Source organism: Phyllostomus hastatus, unplaced genomic scaffold (genome assembly GCF_019186645.2).
Source record: "Phyllostomus hastatus isolate PE091 unplaced genomic scaffold, TTU_PhHast_1.1 phas_scaffold_46, whole genome shotgun sequence".
NCBI classification, from domain to species: Eukaryota; Metazoa; Chordata; class Mammalia; order Chiroptera; family Phyllostomidae; genus Phyllostomus; species Phyllostomus hastatus.
Window position 1 is genome coordinate 4,181,907 of NW_025334032.1, and position 22,806 is coordinate 4,204,712.

At 44.3% G+C, this 22,806-nt stretch overlaps 1 protein-coding gene across 4 annotated transcripts in view; it reads left to right on the plus strand.

Annotated features, from left to right (window-relative positions):
* Positions 1-21,629, plus strand: part of FARP1 (FERM, ARH/RhoGEF and pleckstrin domain protein 1) — a 380,744-nt gene extending 359,115 nt beyond the window's left edge. For 3 of the 4 annotated variants that reach the window (XM_045821167.1, XM_045821169.1, XM_045821168.1), the window contains exons 18-27: positions 2,931-3,168; positions 5,436-5,566; positions 10,144-10,212; positions 10,442-10,531; positions 11,214-11,296; positions 11,373-11,485; positions 12,009-12,175; positions 16,922-17,029; positions 17,442-17,593; positions 19,478-21,628. In XM_045821167.1, the coding sequence (XP_045677123.1) occupies positions 2,931-3,168; positions 5,436-5,566; positions 10,144-10,212; positions 10,442-10,531; positions 11,214-11,296; positions 11,373-11,485; positions 12,009-12,175; positions 16,922-17,029; positions 17,442-17,593; positions 19,478-19,559 (1,233 nt within the window). In that variant the 3' untranslated portion in view covers positions 19,560-21,628. Of the gene's footprint in view, positions 1-2,930; positions 3,169-5,435; positions 5,567-10,143; positions 10,213-10,441; positions 10,532-11,213; positions 11,297-11,372; positions 11,486-12,008; positions 12,176-16,921; positions 17,030-17,441; positions 17,594-19,477 lie in introns of all 4 variants that reach the window. The other variant, XM_045821170.1, reaches the window with a different exon arrangement.
* The last annotated feature ends 1,177 nt before the right edge of the window (positions 21,630-22,806 follow it).

Genomic DNA, 22,806 nt, shown 5'->3' on the forward strand with positions numbered 1-22,806 from the left:
TGTTAAAGAAAAAAAGTATTCACCACTTGTTAATACTAAAGCAGACTTTATTCAGGGCGGTTGCGATAGATGTAGGACCACTGCAATGGGATTTTATAGTGAGGGTGGCAGGGGGAGGTTAGGCTTAACTCTGAATAAAGTGTGGGCAACTGGGAATTTATAGCTAAGGAGCAAGGCCAGGGTCAGAATGGAAAAATACTAAGAGAAAACATCTGGGGCGATTCTTGTTGCACACAGGACAGGGTGATCAGACATCACCTTAAGGATGGTAGGAGATGAGGAACTTGAGATCATGCATACCAGATACCCAGGTTGGAGGGTTCTGGTTTAACTGCCTTAGCAGGGTTCTTGCTAAAACTGAATACATGGAAGGGTACTTACAGGTCTGAGAGGAGGTTCTGGAGCCTGACCAATGTGTGTGATTAAGCAAAGGATTTTGGTCAGACCCCAGAAGAGTGGAGGGGCGCTGTCTAATTCTCATCCAGCTCCCTGGAGTCTAGCAAAGAAGGTGGCTGGTGACAGATACTCAGGCATTGTATGGACAGTTGGAGAGTTAATCAGAAATATATGTAATTGTATGACATTTATTGAATAGCTCTGGTCTATTTGACATCTTGCGACATGTGGAAGAAAACCACAGGCCCCCTGAAGGAGCTCCTGTTCATTTATTTCCCCACTTTTGCCAGTCTGGCTTTTAAAAGAACATTTATACCTCTAATATGATAAATAAGTCCCCTGTTTATAAATCGTATGTATTTTAAACTGTTCATTGCTTTTTTAAAATATATTTTATTGATTATGGTATTACAGTTGTCCCATTTTCCCCTTTATTCCCTTCCACCCTGCACACCTCCTCCCACCCACATTCCATCCCCTTTAGTTCATGTCCATGGGTCATACACATAAGTTCTTTGGCTTCTACATTTCCTACACTATTCTTAACCTCCCCTATCTATTTTCTACCTACCATTTATGCTACTTATTCCCTGTACCTTTTCCCCTCGTCTTCCCCTCCCATTCCCCTGTTGATAACCCTCCATGTGATCTCCATTTCTGTGGTTCTGTTCCTGTTCTAGTTGTTTGCTTAGTTGGTTTTTCTTTTAGGTGTGGTTGTTAATAACAGTAAGTTTACTGTCATTTTACTGTTCATATTTTTTATCTTCTTTCTCTTACGTAAGTCCTTTTAACATTTCATATAGTAAGGGCTTGGTGATGATGAACTCCTTTAACTTGACCTAATCTGAGAAGCACTTTATCTGCCCTTCCATTACAAATGATAGCTTTGCTGGATAGAGTAATTTGGATGTAGGTCCTTGCCTTTCATGACTTTGAATACTTCTTTCCAGCCCCTTCTTGCCTTAAGGTCTCTTTTGAGAAATCAGCTGACAGTCTTATGAGAATTCCTTTGTAGGTAACTGCCTCCTTATCTCTTGCTGTTTCTAAGATTCTCTCCTTATTTTTAATCTTGGGTAGTGTAATTACAATATGCCTTAGTGTGGTCCTCCTTGAGTCCAACTTCTTTGGGACTCTCTGAGCTTCCTGGACTTCCTGGAAGTCTATTTCCTTTGCCAGAATGGGGAAGTTCTCCTTCATTATTTGTTCAAATAACTTTCCCACTTGTTGCTCTTCCTCTTCTCCTTCTGGTACCCCTATAATTCAGATGTTGGAACATTTAAAGATGTCCTGGAGGTTCTTAGGCCTCTCATTTTTTTTGAATTTTTGTTTCTTCATTCTATTCTGGTTTCTTTCTTCCCTCTGGTCCACACCATTAATTTGAGTCCCAGTTTCCTTCCCATCACTATTGGTTCCCTATGCATTTTCCTTTATTTCCCTTAGCATAGCCTTCATTTTTTTTAAATCTAATTTGTGACCAAATTCAACCAATTCTGTGAGCATCCTGATTACCAGTGTTTTGAACTGTCTGTCTGATAGGTTGGCTATCTCTTTGTCACTTAGTTGTGTTTTTTCTGAAGCTTTGATCTGTTCTTTCATTTGGGCCTTTTTTTTTTTTTTGGTCTCAGCGTGCCTGTTACGTAGTGATGGGCAGAGCCTTAGGTGTTCACCAAGGAGGGGTAAACCACATTGCTGTGTTGTGATGCTGTATGTGGGGGAGGGGTCCAAGAGGGGTCAATGGCACTTGCTCCGCTCTCTGCCAGATTTCAGTCACTTCCCCCACTACTCACAAGCAAAGTGGGCCCTTCTGATGCTGGTTCCCAGGTGGGTAGCCTTGTGTACGTTCTAGGACCCTGTGGGTCTCTCCAACAAACTCTCCTGTGAGGCTGGAAGTTTCTCCTGCTGCTGCCTCAACCCCCACAGTGTTCTCAATCAGTGGTTTGAGGCTTTATTTCCATGAGCTGGAGCCCTGGGTTGCATGGTCTCTCTCACTCCCCAGTTGTTCCTCCCTCCCAGTTTATCTGCACATAAATGTGGGACCACTTGCTCTACAATCCGCCACCTTGCTGGGTCCGCCAGCCGCCACCTTGCCTTGCCTGTCCCAGTCCTTCAACCAGCCTTGCCAAGAGTCCTCTCTACCCACCTGCCTGTCTCTGCCTCTCCTACCCATCTAGATGAATGTTTCTTCTTTAACTCCTTGGTTGCCGGACTTTCATACAGTTCGATTTTCTGTCAGTTCTGGTTGTTTTTTTGTTTTTAAATTGTTGTCCTTCTTTTGGTTGTTCGACGAGGCACATCGTGTCTACTTACACCTCCATCTTGGCCAGAAGTCCCTCATTGCTTTATTAGAGCATTTTATTTCATCCTGAAACTTAATATAATGAAATAAATCATGAAATTTGAGAAATGTGAAATTTAATAAAATGAAGAAAAGTGAAAGTAATTTTCATTTCCAGAAGTTAGTGGATGGACCATGTGCACATTCAGTGCAGCTGATCAGGACCCTTACCCCAACCCTTGTCTTTCACCCCCACCAGCAACTGGCTGCTCACCTGTGGAAGCACAGCGAGGCTTTGGAGGCCCTGGAGACCAGCATCAGGAGCTCCCGGCGGCTAGAGAACTTGTGCAGAGACTTCGAACTGCAGAAGGTGTGCTATCTGCCTCTTAACACCTTCCTCCTGCGCCCTTTGCACCGACTTATGCACTACAAGCAGGTCCTGGAGCGGTTGTGCAAGCATCACCCACCCAGCCACACTGACTTTAGAGACTGCCGAGGTAAGTGCAGGACAGGCACCACCAGACCCAGCCCTGCAGGGAGGGGGGTCTTTCTGGAGAAGAGCTCTGTAATCACAGCCCCACGTTTTCATAATCATGCAGGGCAGACACTGCTTTTTAGTACCTGGTCAAATATTTTTTCTTATCTCTTGATCTTTCCATTAAAAAAGTGATGATCATTAGGACCTCACTTTTCTTTCCCCTACTGCATACACTTTCTCCTCTGATCCTGAGTGGGTTAGGGCAGTCAGCCCTAGAGAAGCTACACATAGAGTCAGTCCCTCCAAGAACCTTTTCTCTATCTACACAGTTGAAACTCATCACTACCTCCTTGGACTGCCCATGAAAAACAGCTTGTAACAAATAGTGCTCATTGCTGCTGGGCATTGGTAATATGCCAGTCACCTTACTGAGCACTTCACCTGAATCAATTTTTTAAAATTTTTTTATTTTTATTGTTTTGTTTCTGAAAGTGTTTTTTTTTCCTATTTCCACTTAGTCCCTTATACCCCCTCCCTCCCTTAATCACTGCACTGCTATCCATGTCCATGAGTCCTTTTTCTTTTTTGCTCAATCCCTCCACTCCCTACCCTCCCCACCCCTTAGCTCTCATCCTGCTCTCTATGTGTCTGTCTCTATTTGCTTGTTAGTTCAGTTTGTTCATTAGATTCCACATATGAGTAAGATTATATGATATTTGTCTTTCTGACTAGCTTATTTCACTTAGCATAATGTTCTCCAGGTCCATCCTTGCTGTCACAAAGGGTAAAATTTCCTTCTTTTTTACTATCAGTTTTTAAAACAAACCATGATGCCTCATGCCTTGGCATATTCTCTTCCTTTTGCTTGGAGTCATTGCTACCACCTCCTTGTCCTTCTCTGCACAATACTCCTCCTCATTTAATCCTCAGTTCCTGCCTGACCCATGAGGTTAGATGACCTTCTCTGCCCACCTATCTTGTTCTGTTGTATCACCGTTGCCTGGACAGGATGACCCAAAGCCATTCCACCTCTGAGGACTCAAAGCTGTACAGATATGTTACCCAGGAGGGTGAGAACTATCTTTAGTCTTGCATGTGCTATCTTTGGCCCACCTGCCCAGTTTGCATTTTACTAAATAGTCCCCAATGAGAAAAGTCTATCCTTGACAATTAAAAGGGAAAAGCATTTGTTATATAACTTAAACCATATGGTAGCCATCATTGCGAAAAGGCTGTGGAAATCAGAGTATACCTAAACATACATTTCCTGAATGTCAGGGATGAAGAGTGCCAAGAGCTGTTCCTAAGATGCCTGCTGCATGAGCTCCTGGAGACCAGGGTGCCATCCCTACCCTGAGAGGCTCCTCACCCCAACCCCACTGAGCTTTTGGTGCCCAGTAATTGTTCATTGGACTAAATAGGCTGGTAATGTCTGAAGACTGAGCAAGCCTTGGGGTTTATTACTGTGGCTTAGACCAAGCATTCTGTGATAATCCAGGAAGCATTTAATTTGCATCCACAGGGAGAAAGCCAGAAAACAATATGCTTCCCTTCCAAAATTGAAGTGCTGGGATAAAAGAGGTACTTAGTTTTCTGATGATTGAAGTTCAGTTGACAAGAATTTTTTTGCTTTCTTGAAAAAAATACCTAAATGCTCAGCTATGGTGGCTTTGCCTGCCAGCCAAACTCATGCTAATTGGGCATTAGCTCCTCGTACACATTGGGTACTCACCAGTATAGAAAGGATGTGTCCATATTGCAAAATAAAGTTTTGTTTTGCAGTGATTCTTTATAGCCATCTTGGTAAACAGTGTGATTTCTGCATAAGGTAATGCTGGGAAGTGATGAAATGAATGTTCATTACTCAAAAGTTTCACTATCAATTAGACTGTCTCCCAGAAAGATCACTCTTTGCCCCAGATTTTTCTTTGGCTTCTCTGGACTCTCTTCTTTCCAGAGAAGGGGGATAGAAAGATCTCTAACCTGGAGACGGAATTCAAGGAACTCTTATTCCCCTGCAGTTTTCCCTTTTATGCCAACTTACATTGTCATAATGCATTTGTGAAACTCAAGCTAAGTGAATAAATACATAAAGTAAAGTAGATCCATTAAAACAAATCACTTGGTTTTTATTCATGAGAAGTAGCAGTGTTTTCCCTAGAAGGACAGCATCTAACATAGTTCAGCTACTGAAAGATAATACCCTGGAGAGCTGAGCTTAAATATGTTGGGGAAAAACCCTTATCTGTCATTAATGCTGCAGTCTGTGTGTGTTTCCTTCACTAGCTGCTTTGGCAGAGATTACAGAAATGGTGGCACAGCTTCATGGTACAATGATCAAGATGGAGAATTTCCAGAAGCTGCATGAACTCAAGAAGGATTTGATTGGCGTCGACAATCTTGTGATTCCAGGAAGGGTAAGCAGCTGTGCTCTCTCATGCATTGGAAGTAAAGATAGAAAAGCAACATTTAAGTGACTTAAATTTGAATGTTTGGAATACAGATACTCCAAGTTAAAATATCCTCCTTCTGAAAGGGCTTCCTTTCACCTGCGGGATAACTGGAGAAAAACCTTGAACATTACAGTGTCATTTGGAAATTTTGTGTCAGAAGGAGACAAAGCAAGTGTTTGGCCTTGTATTCTGCTTTTTCTCCTTACTGGTTGATCTGTTCATTTACTTTTTTCCCTACCATGTTCTAGGACAATCTGAGATAGCTTATTTTATTTGTTCAAATTTAGGTAAATGAAAATGGAAGATAAAAATTTTTTAATTGGGTAAAATAGTGATATAAAGGCAGAGGAAAAGTTAATACATGAAAACATGCTGTAAATTTCCATGTATGAAACTATTTTTAAAAGATACAATATTCTGTACATAATGTAATTTTAATTAGGAATTAAAATAACATTTTAGCTAGAACATGATTCTTGGATAAATGCAGTTTCTCTTGTGCTGTTAACCTTCACCGAGCCAGCACCCTTCATGAGATATAGGTTGTTTGCAGTGAAGCAGAGCCTCATTGCAAAAACATGCTTCTTCCAGGCCAATCGGAATTTTAAAAAACACAGCACAGCCTGCCTTTTTTTCAGTTCTCTCCCGAGAATCAAAACTATTAGTCAGGTAATACATCTCATCAAATCTCTCTGTGCGATCTTTCTCCTATAGCTACCCAATTTTCAACTATCCATCACCCAGGTTCAGAAGGGAATTTTAGTCTCTGATCTGCTTTGTACCTGCCTCAACCTTCATACAAGTTGCCATTACACCAGGGGCTCTCAGTAGCTGTCCTGGAAACTTTAAACCTGTGAAGCCTAGGGAGGATGTGGGAACATCTCTGTGTATTTGGTATTTCTGTTGGGAAGCCTAATTACAAAACTGACCAAATATTAGTTGTAAAGGGTTGTCAGAAGAGTGATGTGTAAGTATGGGTGGGAATTAAAGCTGGGATTTGCTTCAGCTCTGCCATCTCTGCTACTGAGAAAATCCTACCAGGCTTTAGTATACAACAAACACCCACATTTACCCATCCACACAGAACTCTTAGTAAAGCCCTGTGAAATCAATGTAATTTTCTCTTACCTTTGGACATTATAAAATATTTATCATATTATGCTACATGTCAAACAGACCATTTGTAAATCATTTATTTTGAAGAAAGTTTGTTTTCCATGGTGCTATGAAAAAAGCATTGGCTTAGAGTAGGTGGCCATGGGTTGAAATTCTAGCTGCACCAGAGCTAGGATGTTTTACCAACTGACACGTTCCTTCCCTTCTATTACTTGGGGATGATATCCTCTCCTTCCTAGGTCATGAGGATTTAATGAGATTTAATGTGTAAAACTAACACAATAAATATGAATTCTCTTCCCCCTTGCCCCGCCTCCATTTATTTGAATGACTAAATACACACTTATTATAATGTTATTGGTTACATGGCCCAGCATTGTGGAAGACATCATAAGCATTTAACCAAATATGAGCTCTATAACCCAGAACTGACAAGGTGATTTGGGGCAAGTTTCTAATCATTTTGCTTTTCAGTTTCCTCATTTGAAAAATGGAGATAATATTGAATTCACAGGTTCATGCATGAAGCTGACATAAACACACTGCATATTTGAGGCATATACCATGTTAAATAAAAGGTCATTGTTATTTATAAAGGTGAAGTTGGAATTGGGGTGCTGGTTACTAAATGCAGACCCACCTTATTTGCATATTCTTTTGCTCTTCAACTGGCTTTACAGCTATTCACTGTTCCAAGTCAGCCCTGAGTGACAGGGAAGGGGAGGGCTCAGGCCCTCAAGGAATGAGTTCTGAGATGGGGCATTCCACACACCAAGGCCAACTGATTATCATTAATTAATTTTCCATTGTCAAATAACGTAATGGGTAGAAAGAAGGTTCTGATAGATTTGTCTACAGGTGGAATTTGAAAAACAGATTTGAAGGTGAGCGGGTAATTTCAGAAATGCCCCCAAAACTACCTGCAGCCTAATCCCTAACATGGATTTCAGGCAAAATCCCACTCATCCTTCTGCTGGGGTTAGTCTGAGATGGTTTTATGTTCTGATAAGCAGGATTTGTCCTTGAAACAAGAAGGCCTCAGAACACTTTGGCCTGAGCCAGGTCCCCTGGGGGTGTTTATCCTAGGAATTGTGTGCTTTCTAGGTTATAGGAGCCCATTCTTTTTCATTAAACAAAATGAAGCAGGGCTGGGGAGGTGGAGCAAGGGGAAAGGGGATCATTTGGTTAAAACTCAGAGGTCTAGACATCTTTGGATGGATTTCCCTACAGAAGAAAGCTGCTTGAGCTTAAGGCTTTCGGGGGGGGGGGGGGTGTCTTTTCTTTTTTTCTTCTTTTCTTTTTTCTTTTCCTGTTCCACAGTTTAGAAGGGAAAAAAAAAAGTCCTAGGCAAGGGACATTTTCCATCTCCAGCCCTTAGACATTGACATCTGAATCCATAGGCACCCTTATCTCTGCCCCTGAAGACCTGGAACACACATGCCAGACCACACTCCCTTTTCTTTCTGTAGTAAGTATGTTAGGCACCCTGTCTTTTCCTTCCCACTCAGGTTACAGCTGAGATACCTACAATTCCATAGAAAATGCATGTGTTTCAATGGCAACAGATGGAGGTTGCCATTTGTTTCAACCTCCTGTAAGGTTGAAACAGGAGTGACAACAGCATGTTAGGGTCCCCATTCTTATTCTCTGATACCCTTCAGTGATGAAAGCAGTCCCCTAGCCACCATTTCCTCATGTTGTATTGTTTATGCCTGATAACATCCATCCTACAGTCCTGCAAGCATTTATTATATATTACTTTGTTGATCTCCAAAGAATGTCAATGAAATTACTAGCAGACATAGTCTTTGATCCACATTTCATAAAGCACCAAACAGTTGTTAGGCCATGCCAAAGTCTATAGAGTCCAAAGAAGTTGGTTGAGTCCCTATTCTTGGCTCAGAAGCTACTGTGAGCACACAAAAATCTAATGGCAGGTGCTCCAGGGATTTTTTATTCTATGAGAACCTACTCCAATAATTAGTGGCTGATTACAACCTTTTAGTATCTGTCATGGTTTTGCAAGTCAGGAATTGGGCAGGGCTCAGCCAGGTGATTCTTCTGCTCCATGTGGTATTGACAGAGGTCCCAGATGGAATGGCCTGGAGGGACCAAGGCTGATGCCTAGCAGGGACAACTGGAGGCTGGGCTTAGCTGGGACTGCACAGACAGTCCATGAGGGGTCTCCCTAGTCTGTATTCAAAGTGGTCTTACCGACTACCTGCACCTCAGGGTTCCAAGAGCAATCATCTCCAAGGACATAGCAGAGACTATATATAGTTTTATGACCTAGTCTCGGAGGTCACATGGCATCACTTCCATCCTCTATTGGTCAAATCAGTCACCAGCCCACCCACATCAAAGGGACAGAGACTCCACCTGTAATGGATGTCAAAGAACTTGCAACTCTGTTTTAAAAGCAGAGCTGTGGACAACAATTTAGAGTTTCCTCAATAAGTTAACTGTACAATTTCCATAGGACCAAGCAATTCCACTCCTGGGTATATACCCAAAAGAATCGAGAACAGGTATTCAAACAAAAACTTCAACATGATTGTCCTTGGTAATACTATTCACAGTTAGACAAAAGGGGAAACAACCAAAATTTACCATCAATAGTTGAATGGATAAACAAAATGTGGTCTGTCCATACGATGAAATAGCCACAGAAAGGAATGAAGTATTTATCTATGCTACAACATGGATGAAATTTGAAAACACTATGCTGAGTGAATGAAGTCAGACACAAAGGGCCATCTATATGATTCAACTTAAATGAAATATCCAGATTAGGCAAATCCAGAGAGTTATCTTTAAAAAAAAAAAAAAGATTGGTGGTTGCCAGGTGGTAAGAGAAGGGGAAATGGGGAGTAACTTAATTGTTGGGATTTTTTTCCTAAGTGGCTCCAAATGGTTCATACCCTTGAGAGTTTACAGTTCAGGAGGAAGAGTTCCTTAGATATATTTGCTTCTTGCTCTGTTACCCCAGAATAGTTACTAGTTTTTGAGAAGCAAAGTTTAAGTCATAGAGAAGATTCCTCTATTCATAGTACTCTCCTATGGCTTATGACTTCTGGTCCCTGGCTGCCACTTTGTATCTGGCCAGGTCCTTTTCCCCTCCCTCACACTGGGAAGCCTTCAGGGCCTGCAGATTAAGTGCATAATTATAGGCCAGAGTGAACCAGCAGGCACACCACGGGACCTCTGAGTGCTTAGTGGAGCCTATAGTAGTCCCTGCCTCACAGCTTCCTGGGAAGGAGAGAAGCTTAGAGAAGGCAAAGCACAGCATTCAATAAATAGTCACCATGATCGCTATGATTTTTTAGTATGAAAGGGACTGCGTGCGGTGTTAGGAAGCCAGAGTCTCTGTGTTGACCCAGGTCTGTACACTCCCACCTAACTCTTGGGAACTGTTTTCTCTGCAGGAGTTTATTCGCCTGGGAAGCCTCAGCAAGCTCTCTGGAAAGGGGCTTCAGCAGCGCATGTTTTTCCTGGTAAGTGGTAAGGGCTTTTTTTGTCCTACGACCCATGATTCATGGGGTCATAGGGCCAGGACTCTGCTGTCCAAGGGGGGTACCTGGAAGGCAGGAGGATCAGCCAGAGCTGCTCAGATTAAGGTTGTTGAGATGAGCAAATTTTCATGCAAGATTTTAAAAACACTTTCTGTACTTTTTGGTTTAAAATGGAGCCCATGCAATCTCACCCTTGTCCTTTCTCCTCTAGTTCAATGACGTCTTGCTGTACACAAGTAGGGGACTAACGATCTCAAATCAGTTTAAAGTTCACGGGCAGCTCCCGCTCTATGGCATGACCGTGAGTATGCAGTATGGGTATGAGGACAGGGCCTCTCCCTCTGGGCTGCCTGCAGTTTGCAGACCAGGTTAAGGGAGCAAGAGCCAGTGAGAGTGACATGAGGAAGGAAAAGAAGAGACTTGACAAGGAAGTGAGAGCATCGCAGGTGCCATGAGAAACATGGGCCTTAATAAGACTTCCCAAGAGGGGCTCTGGGACCTGGCTTCTCTTCTGTATGTGGGATACATGGGTATGTTGCTTCTAGAACCAAGTGAAGAGGCAAGATGATGTGGCCACGTAGGGTGAATTTGCCCTGTGCCCAGCCCCAGGGGCCCTGAAAGACAATCCTCACCATCCATGTGGAGGCACAGAGCCCACTCGTAGACCAGGGAGCCATCTGACCTTCCCTGAGATGTGCCAGTGGACAGTTCTCCATATTCGGTGACCCTTGGTTGGCAGATGCTAACAGGCTAGTCAGCAAAGCATTATTTGTCTGTCATACCTACATTCTCCTCAGTGGCTGAATAAAGAGAAGTTTATGGCCTCTGCCAAAAAGATTTAATGCCTTTGATCTTTCATTTCCCTTTCCAGTTATGAATTTTCTGACTTTGTTCTCCCAGTCGTAGCCATTAGTGAACATCTGAAAATGCATTGAGTGTCTTGCTTGCTTCTTGGCAGTAAGTTATGAACACTCATCCCACAGATAGAGGAAAGTGAAGATGAGTGGGGCGTGCCCCATTGCCTTACCCTGAGGGGCCAACAGCAGTCCATCATCGTGGCCGCCAGGTAACTCGGGGATCTCTTACGTATTTACTCTTTTACCGGTTGTGGTCTGAAAACCTGACATCCATCTCTTCTTCAGTTCCCGGTCCGAGATGGAAAAGTGGGTTGAGGACATACAAATGGCCATTGATTTGGCAGAAAAGAGCAGTGGCCCCACTGCCGAATTCCTCACCAGCAGCCCCCCTGACAACAGTAAGTGTGGGGGAGGCTTTTCTGGGGTGGCACACAGGCCCATCGCCTCAAGGAATTAGCCACGGAGGGGCGGGACATCTCTGGCTTACAGAAGGCAAGCATCCTATTGGATTTAAAGTTACCTTACCCAATAAACCTCAGATCCATGGACTGTATTTGTATGTAAAGCTAAAAATCAAGGAAATTCCATTTCCCGAAAATATTTTTAAAACCTTAAAATGGTGAGAGAGCAGGGAAGTACTCTTTTCTGGGGCCAGCATTGCTACTTTTTACATAGAATGTCACAACCTAGAAAATAAGGCCATCCATATGCTGGGTAAGCACTGTGGGCCAAGGGCCCAAGTGTGCTACGAGCGGCTCCCTGGCAGAGGGGCTGGTGGGACGTTCCACAGGGTGGGACCCTGACAAGCAGGTGGCTATATGGGGGTCCTCAGGGCCGTTTCCCCATTGAGATCCTGAGAGGGATAAGAAAAGGGTCCCTTCTGGAGAGCAAAGATCCGATGCCTTTTGTCATATCCTGCAGAATGCCCCGATGAGGCCACAGTGGCTGACCAGGAGTCAGAGGATGACCTCAACGCCTCTCGCACCTCGTTGGAGCGCCAGGCCCCCCACCGTGGCAACACTATGGTGCACGTGTGCTGGCACCGCAACACCAGTGTCTCCATGGTGGACTTCAGCATTGCTGTGGAGGTACCAGCTGTGACCCCAGAGGGTGGGGGGCAGGGCAACAGCTCATCCTTTTGAGCATTTGAGCTTGACCTCTCAGGTTGGGCCAGCTGGCATTGACCTTCTCTTATGAATTCAAACGAGTCTCTTGGCCTTCATTCATCCCCCGATTTTGTTCTCCAGGCCATCACCACTGTTACCCTTTCTCTTGTGGAGTTAACTGTGGGGCAGAGACTCTCCATGCATTTAGCCATGTGTCTGTGCCACAGAGGCCTAGAAACAGGTCCCCAGTGCAGGTGTGGATGGACAGCTCCCTGCATCAAGGCTGCCACATCCTAGAGTGGCCAGCCCCCACCCAACACACACACACACACACCTGAACTCGGATTCAAGGAAGCAGTAGGGTCAGAAAGTGATGCCAACCAGGGCCACAGCACATGCAGTTCATGAAGAACCTTGGAGCATAGCTTCTGGGGGCACTGGAGTTGTCCTGAGAGTTGGCATTGGTAATGGGACTCTCCCCAGATTGTGACTGTAAATCTTCCAGAACTCTCCAAACCCAATTCCCTAAACATCCTCTAGTCCCAGGCCATAATCCCTATCCTTTCTGAAAACATCAAACCCAGAAAGCTCTAAAACCACTAGGCTCTCTTCTTATCTATCCCATTGACAACAGAACCTGAGCTGTCATGAGGCTGCTGATCATGTTTTGTGTGAATGTTTACATTTTGGCAAATAATCCTTTTGATTCTGAGGTGTCACCCCAGACCCCACTGCCAGGGGTACCATAGTAGACGCATGTGATCAGGAATTCAGAACTTTTCAATTTTTTTAGAAAGATAAAGACACCTGGCCCAAAAAATGTCACGTAAGAGACTATGTCAAGAATAGCAGTTTTGTTTGGTTTTTGAACCAATAGTATTGGGAATGTATCTCTTGAGATTGTTTTCTAGAAGTGACCTTCACAGTTCCATGGAGCTGCTTACTTTGCATTTGCTTCATAGGGTTCAAAAACCCGTATGTGCTTCCAAAGATGTCTGAGGCACAGGGTCAGGGTGTAAGGCTCCCTGGGTTGCACCTGGCCTTGAGTAGGCTGCAGTGACCATTCCCTCTCCTTCATCTCCCACAGGGACAGCCTTTTCCCTCACAGGCTCACCGTATTCAGCATTCTTCCTCCCTCCACACTGGGTCTGTTTGCAAAGCTTGCCAGGCAGAGATTTCTTCCAGGGAATAGGGAGTTTTCCAGCACAGAGGGAAGAACCAGTGCCAGTCTGGTGGGAAAAACACCTGATCAGATCTAGCCTGCCAATCTAGTCCAGTGAAGCTGGTGGAAATACAACATCACGAGAGGGAACTTGTCTCTGCCTCACTTTACAGTGACTTTTGTGAGGTGTAGTTAGGATTGTCAAGGCATGGGGATTTGGCAGATCTGAAACCTCCTTTTTAATCCCTAGAGACATGTAGATCATTCAAGAATGCAGCTAACACCCAAGTCAGGTGGGTCCTCAGCAGCCCGGAGAAGCCTCCTCAAAGCCAGCCAGATGAGTCTAGAAGCCAGGCCAGCAGACTGTAGCCCACAAGCCAAACCCTACCCATCCCTGGTTCTTTACAGCCCATGAACCAAAAACAGGGTTTTATTTTCTAAAATGGGTACTGCAAATACAAATAACTGTTTTTTTCTCGTGGCCCAAAAAGCCTAAAATATTTAATATGAGGCACTTAGAAGAAAATTTCCCCCCAAATTCCAAGGAAGCCCCTAGGTATGTGGTTTTAAGATGGCAAAATGCAGGTTAAATACTCATGGAGTTGACTCATCTGTCACTCTGCAAATGTCTCTCCCTTGACAGACCCCCACTTTCCCACCCCTGGCAAACAAGCTCCATTCCTCCAGGACCGTGAGTCCTGCTGCCCAAGGAAAGCAGCAGCTCCTTTACTATTGCTGTGCTTTCTCATCATCCTTCACTTGTTTCTCTCTTCCAATTCTGTTTCCTGTGGGACTCATACCAGTAGAAATGAGTAACAGGGATGTTTGGGGTTAACACAGAAGTGAGCTCAAAGTTTGGGGTCAAGCAAGCGGGCACTAGGGGCTCACATTAGACATGGGACAGTCTTATGCCTGGAAGTATGAAGCCTAGCATTCAGAGGGATATGAGGTGAAATGAGCCAAGTTACTTTTTAAGACTGGAGTTAGGAGGTGTGTTGATCTGGGAGACATGGGTGCTATTTACAGTCTGATAAGGTGAGGACAACTAGGAGGGGACAGTTAGATTACTGTAGTTGCCACAGAAATTTTGTCTTCTATACTACTGGAGGCTAGCATTCAAAGATCAAGGTGTTGGCAGGATTGGCTACTGCTGGAGGCCCTAAGTGGGAAGTGTCTGTTCCATGCTTATCTCTTGGCTTCTGGTGATGGCTGGCAATCCTTGTTGTTCCAAGGCTTGTAGGTACATCACTCTAATCTCCATCTCCATCTCACTTGTGAGTATCCTGTGTTCAAATGTTCTCTTAAGGACAAGAGTCATTGGGATTAGGATGTAATCCTACTCCAGTACGACCTCCTAACTTGACCGCACCTGCAAAGGACTGATTTCCAAAGATCACCTCCGTAGATACCAGGACTTTGTACTGTTGTCTGTTCTGGAGCAGAGACAACAGGGACTGAGCAGTTTGGGAGCCAAGGAGAGCGGAGCAGAGAGGCCTTTCTTCAGTGAGAGTCTGGGGTAGGAAGCTGCTGTGAAAGGTAGCAAGGGAATGGGGAGTTGGCTGGTCTGGGGCAAGGATGTTGACTTCTCTCCTAAGGGTTCAGCCTCTTGAGAGGAGTGACAGAAAGAGGAGGGCAGAGCATAGGGAGCCAGGTTAGCTAAGTAGGAGGCTGAAATGTATTGGAGGAAGATTCAGTGTCATTGGCAACTTTGGAGACTATGGCTAGGGCAATGGAGAGAAAAGGCCAGTGGGTATGATTATTAAGAAGCATCTAAACTATTAGGATGGCAAGGCCAGGGGAATTTATTCAGAGTTTACACCCTTGCATGTTCCAGAAAGGATTTAAGGTAGCTGGCATTTTCATGAACCTACCTCGATTTGGTATGTATACCACACTGTGGGACTGGCTCTTGTCCCACAGATAGAGGAATTTACTTGGTTCAATATAAACATGAAGGAAAATAAAATGTGCTGTTATTCTTGCCTGCACAGTGTGACTTGCATGTAACCATGTGTCATGATGCAAAAGCTCCACCACCCCCTACTTCTGGCTGTGCCACCACCTGCTTGGCACTCAGAGCACCCCACTTTCGTATGCCTTTCTGCCAATTGGTGAGTGGCAGCCAGATGTGATGATAGGTGGTGGTCTCTTGGTGCAGGGATAGGACATCCTCCATCTGTGGTCCCCCTCAGTCCAGCTGAGGCTCCTGACAGCAGGGACCGGCTCTCCTTCCCATGTGCTGTCAGTCTCCCCCTTCAGACTGCAAGCAACTTGAGAGCAGACACATTTAAACTTTTTGTCTAAAGTCCTGCCTTAAACGGGCACTTAAAAATGCTTATTAAACACAAATTATGGGAGATGCACCAAAGGGATAGAATAAACTAGACTCAGCATAGTTTTAAACATTTCTTGACTTGTGGCAAACTTGGCCATTTCACCATTTGTACATGAACAATTGAGTGGCAGTAATGACATTTGCAGAGTTTTGTGCCCACCACCGCCATCCGTTTCCTCTTCTCCAAGTCTCCCTGGGAATGAGCTGCCAGCTAGCTTGTCAGGGATGTGGATGACCTTCCCAGTGTCTGCTTCACAGCCAGACATTGAGGGGCTTTGGAGTCAATAAGGACATGCATCCTCTACTCTTGGCGTTGCATCTCGGCTGTGTGGGAGTTCACAGTAAAGCCCTGTGCCTGCAACTCTTGCAGCCGCTGGGAGACCACAGGAGCTACCAGATGTCCCTGGAATGCTTGGTTTTACCAATGTTGACCTGTATCTCCTGGAGAGGTCACTTCTCTCCCAAAATCCAGTGTTCTACCTGGGCCACTAGATGGCAGCAAGGAGCTGCTGGTGCAGTGCTCATGGGTGCTTATTGTTGAGGGGTCCTGGACCTGTGATAGCCACAGCAAACCACCACCAGATGGGCACCACGAACAGATTTGTCTCACCATTCTGGAGGTGACAGGTCTAAAAATCATGGTGTCAAGAAGACCAAGCCCCCTCTGAAACCTACAGGGGGATCCTCCCTTGCTTCTTCCCACTTTTATAGCTTGCTGGGTTTCCTTGGTATTCTTTACATACATCACTCCAGTCTGTTCCCATCATCATAGGGAGCTCTTCCCTGAGAATCTGCATCTCCTCTCTCAAAGGACATCAGTCACAGTGGATTAAGTGCCTACTCTGTTCCGCTATGGTTATCTCTTAACTAAGTAGTATATTTGTGATGACCCTAGTTCCAGCTAAAGCCACATTCTGAGGTAATGGAGGTTAGCATATCTTTTGGGGCAGTTGGGGCCATAATTCAACCCATAGATGACAAAAAAAATTAAATGAAGCTCATGGAGTCCACCTCTTAAAAAGTTTTTCCACCCACCACAGAGTAAGGCCATTTTTTAGTATCAGTTACAGAAAGCCTGTTCTCAGAACCACAGACCCCCCCACCTGTGAGCCTGTCAAATAACAGCCTCACTAGTCTGAAGACTGAGATGTCCTTCCCACAGCACAAGGCTGCACCCCACTAGTGTTGGGGGCTCCCATCTGTGTTCCTTACAGCCATACTTGTCTTTCAGAATCAGCTGTCTGGGAACCTGCTGCGGAAATTCAAAAACAGCAATGGGTGGCAGAAGCTGTGGGTGGTGTTCACAAACTTCTGCCTGTTCTTCTACAAGTCACACCAGGTACGTGTGTCATGCAGGGCAGGTGGCCCTGTGACCCTTCAGATGAGGCATCTAGTGTGTAGGCTGCAGAGAGCCTGAGGGACCCCCAAAACAGCACCCTCCCCTCATGGGGCAGGCATGGGGAGAAAAAAGCCAGGTGTTGCAAGGGGTGTGCAGGGCAGGACCATATCCATGAGGCCCTAGATTATTAAGTGAAAACTGACATCCATTTGCTGACAGGCAATCTACATGTTGTTGGTTGGATAAGGGAGTGGGGAGGACTTAACTGATGGCTCATGTCCTGGCTGGGAGGCACCAGCTGGACCACAGAGCATTAGCCCAAACCAGCTGCCTTGGCTTCCAGAGTTGCTTCAGGGTGAGAGGCTGCAGCCAAGCTCAATGCCTGTGGCCACCTTCTGTTGACCCTTTCCAGGACAATCACCCCCTCGCCAGCCTGCCCCTGCTTGGGTATTCACTCACCATTCCCTCGGAGTCTGAGGACATCCACAAAGACTACGTGTTCAAGCTGCATTTCAAGTCCCACGTGTACTACTTCAGGGCTGAAAGTGAATACACGTTTGAAAGGTAGATGTTTCCCTCTGCCCAGGGACCTACAGAAAAAGGATAATCCTCTTCTAAATAGGATTTCTCCCAAGCAAGCAAGTAGATAAGGCTCTCCACTGTGGGCATTCACAGCCTTCCAGAATGGGCTTGTCCTCCTAACCCCAGCACCTGCTTAGAATAAACCTGGGGTCCCTCTGCCAAAACCCACCTCTGTTCTCAAAGTGGAACCATGATTCCCCTGGGAAACAGGCCCGTCCTTACCTGTACAACTTTAATTAGTATTCATGTCACACACATTCCACTTCTGAAACTCTTATGTTTTTTTTCAGTTTTCGACTTCAGTAGTTCAGTTCTAACATCCCTGATTGGGCTATGGCCAAAGGCCGTTTCCAGTCAAAAGACCACATGAGGAAGGGAAAGAAACCTGGTGCTTATTACTTAGACTGACTATGGGTATGATGAGACACAGGGGCAGTAGTCTTCATTGAGCCAAGAATAAAAATAAAGTGGAAAGAGCCCAGCTATCACATTTGACCAGTGGCTTCAGTCTGCTCCTGAAATTTCAAGTGCAAATTCTGGGCCTCTGAAATTGCGTCCTGATGCGGGCTACATGGGCAGTTGTCACTGCTGAACCAGTACCTTGGAGGGAATCCTCAGGCCACAGACTAGACTGGGCAATAGTCCCCACCCCCATTAAGGCAGAAAATTCTCTTTGCCATGCTATTTGACAGGAAAATAACTTGTTTCCTTACCCCCCCACTGATACTGAACCCACAAGGGTTTCTAATCGATGGTCCAGTTTTGATCTGTGTGCAATCCCTAGTAAGTTATTTGAGTGGAAACAGCGCGGTGGTTTACAACCAGGGCTGAAAGCTCCCATGTCGTCTAAGCAGCAGTCTCTATGGTGCACTGCTTGAGCAGTGAGCCCAGGGCGTAGCAATTCTCAACTCTGATGCTGGGCTAGAAAATTTATCCAAGTTCGGATCCTGTCACTTGTGGCAAGGTTAAATTAGCCTTGCAGTGCTAACATCCTAAAAGACCTACGATTACAGAATGCCTGAAGTCATGCTGTAAGTTCCATGAAGGCAAGAAGGTTGGCGCACCCCAGGTTTTCTCAACCTTGGCACTGCTGACATTTTACACCATATAATCCTTTGTTAGGGTCAAAGTAGGGTCTGTCCTATGCACTGTAGGATGTTTTGGCCTCTACCCACTAGATATCAGTTGCACTTCCTCTGTTGTGACAATTAAAAATGTTTCCAGGCAATGCCAGTGTCCCCAAGGTATGTGGAAACTACCAGCACACTACAAGTACTCAAATATAGAAAACAGAACTCCCACGAAGCAGGATGGAATGTACAGCAGTGTCTGTGGGAAGGATTACAAAGCAGAACTCTCCTAACAGCCAGATGCCACCTCTAAATGGAGTGTGCTGCTGCATCCTGGGCAAGGCATATCCAACTCAGACACTTCTGGTTCTCTGGAAAAATTAGCACACCGAGGTCAACAGTTCTCAAACTGATACTGAGGAACACCTGAAGTAACCCCTAACCCTGCTTTCCATTACTTAATTTACTAAAGAGTTCATTTAAGAACTCTTAATCTGCTAAAATGGCAGATGAACCCTGGCTGGTGTGGCTCAGTGGATTGAGTGCTGGCCTGCAATCTAGGGCATATGCCTGGGTTATAGGCCAGGTCTCCAGTAGGGGGCACTCAAGAGGCAACCACACATTGATGTTTCTCTCCCTTTCTCCCTCCCTTCTCCCTCCCTTCCCCCTCTCTAAAAATAAATAAAATCTGAAATAAATTTTAAAAATAAAATGGCAGATTACAAATAAAAAAAAACAGAGTTATGAGTTTATCGAAAGTAGCCCTCAACAGTTACTTCTCACTTCCTTGTTTTAGGTGGATGGAGGTGATCCGAAGTGCCACCAGTTCGGCCTCCCGTGCCCACATTCTGAGTCACAATGAATCTCATGTATATTAATGACAGAACATATCGGTCGATTGTTTCAGTAGTGGCTGCTTTCCTGGAAGACATTTAAGGAAGTGAATGCCTGTATTAATGAAGCCTAGTAAAATTAACATCTGTCTAGAAAACAAAAACATGGTTTTACAGCAGCTCTCATCTGTCTCCATGGAACCTTTTTTAACCTTGTGTTTTCCACTGTTAATTTCTCATCTGAAAGGAAGTACTTCCACCTCCAAGGCTTGGTGGCGTTCTGTTATTCTCTTGACGGCAGTTTTTAGCTTGTGCCAGTATTAAAACATTGTCATTAATATAGTGCCAAATGACAATTTTTCCTCCATGACTGCACATTAAAAGCAGTACAGACACATCTGTTCAACTAAAAGACAGGGCAAGCACTCTTTTCTTTTATAGGCTGCTGCATTTTTTTTAAAAAAGGATTTTTCCAGTGTTTGCGATACACATGGCAGTCTTAAGCAAATGAGATCATTTTCAGATTTCATTTTTTTTCAATCTTTCTACTTTTATAATAACAGGAAGTTAGTTGGATTGACTCCTTCAATTAGTAAGAAATTTGGAGCACACTTTGTTCCACTCGGGGGTCTTGTGCTCCAATGAAACGCTGGTTACCAGACCTACTTGCTGGCGCAAGTTGACCAAAATGTTTAAGTAGTTACTATTTACAAAGTGTAGCAGGTGGTTTTCTGTCAAGTGAAGCAGAAATCCAGTGCGATGTCTAGACTCACTGTACTGCTAGTGGTATATATAATGGGAAGATATTAAGCTGTGGTGTTTTGCTGTCTGTCTCACAAGCATGAAAACCTGTATGTCCGTAATCAGGGCCATCTGTGATGTTATGTTATGGAGGGGTTTTGTGAGCTTCAGTGAATGCAGAAGCACTATGAATAATGGTGTGTAGTCCCCAGGCACCCATTATCATACCTATCTGTATCCTACTGCAACTGTGGTTTGGAACTGCACATTTTATAGTAGTATATATCGTGCCTGTCTTCAAAAAACATTCTTTTTCCTTTTTGATACTCATTCCTCCCCAGGTATAGAGTATCAACACTATGACATTGCACATCCTTGACAGTCAGACTACATAGGGACATTGTTTCCAGTAATGCTGGGCCCACTGGTCAAAATCTGTTTGCCTATTCTCTGTGGAGATCAGGTGGCTGCTATTCCTCAGTGTTCTCAAGCCCTTTCTGATGTAGTCCAGAGGGGGCAGCCAATCAACCCAGATCTCTCCCCTGCACCACAGCTGGGAAATCCCCTTACCTAAAACACACAGGACTACTCCAACTTTGTGGAGCTGTGTGACTGGTTATGTGGAAATGGCAATGTACAAATGGACAAGTAGATTGAAATGTGTTAATCATTTGCCTTACAATGTGTACCAGATGGTTTTAAGTACTAACAAAAGGGAATAAAAATACCTCACACCACACTCCAGCATATTGAAGTTTTAAGGCAGAACAACTCACCTTGTCTCTCGTCTTTATTTTCATCTAATTTTGGGTGGTGGTGATCTATAGGCAAAGGTCAGAGTTGGCTGGTCACTACAGAGTTTATGGTCAAAGAGAAAAACACAATGAACTAACTTGATTGCTCACTGAGACAAACAACGTTTTGAAAAAAATTGGTATTTTATAGTCTCTGTTTCATTCAACTTGGCCCTCAGAGACAGAATTTTTCTAGGAGACTGATCTTCAGTGGCTATAAAAGACAATGACTAAAACCCAAAGGAGGAAGGCAAAGCAGAGAAGGGCTACCTGGCACTTCCTTTATAAAAAGAACCCTGGAGATAAGCTAGTTCCTTGAGATTTCCCCCACATTCCTGGGGCAAGACCAACACCTACTCAACAGGAAAGATGAAGCTCAAGTGCTCTGAGCAGAGGCAGTATCACTAAAGTTCTTCAGAAGTCAACTAAATTCTACAAGGTCCAGGGATAAGGTGGTCTCCACATCAGTATTTCTGAATGATTGGAAACAGTTCAGACTTATGAGCAGCACCACTGTTCTCCCTACTCCTTTGTGACTTCAAAGAAAACCTACGAGTCCAAATCACATGGGCAATTTAGACTGATCCCAAGTTGCCAGGAACAGTTTCAGACACCTAATACAACAAAAATACCATCGACTGGGGGACTTATAAACAATAGAAATTTCTCTTACAGTCCAAGATCAAAGTGCCAGCAGAGTTGGTGTCTGGTGGGACCTACTTCCTGGTTCACAGCCAGCCTCAAAGTGTCCACACAAGGTGGAAGGGCTGAGGAATTTCTGTGGAATCTCTTCTCTATGGGCACTAATCCCAGATATGAGCTCCATCCTCATGACCAAATCATTTCCTCCCAATACCATCATAGTGGGCATTAGAATTTCAACTTATAAATAGGGTAAGACAGACATTTAATCTATTCCCTCTATGCATAACACACAATTACAAAAATAACTTTTCTGTTAACTTCATTCACCCTAGCATGATACAGTACCTGTGCTTAAGAACACACCTTGCAGCACTTTCCATTTATTGCCATATTTTATAGCAGAAATACAGAAACTGTATTTTAAGAAACTATAAAAATGCTTATAAACAGACCATATGCTGTGCCAAAAGAAAGGTACAAAATACTATATGAAGAACTAAACTAGACACTTCACAAGACCAAACTGAGATTGACTGTTAGAGCACCAAGACATCTTGAATGACACCAGTGGCCACCTCACTTAGCATATCCAACAAGCACACAGAAAAGACAATTCAAAAGCATCAACCACCAGCCAGGCACGGTGAACACACTGCTTCCGTTTCCAAAAGGTGGTAGCTATGTTTGTGTGTGCTCCCAGAGGAGGAGCTCTGCCACCATCCAGGCGGATGAACTGTAAACTGCTGGGGTTTGGCATCAAGAGCCTTGCCAGTGTTCATACATCTATCCTGAATGCTGAGCTCACAGGTATGGTTCAACACCAACAGCAGTTTACATGGTCTGAGGCAGGTCCCATTTTAGCTCTGAGGTATGGTCTGTCTTTTCTGGTGAAAGGCTTGAAGCAGATACACAAATGCCAGCCTCCTAGTCTAAACAGGATACCCTTAAAAACACATAAACTGAGTTTATGCATTTACAGAAAGTAACAAATCAGAAAAGACTATAAGGAGATGATCCACTTCTAAAATCCAGTAAAATGACATCTTCCCCAGGAAGCTCAATCAACAGAAGATACTATCAACAAACTAAAGAATAATTTGCTGCTTTACCCT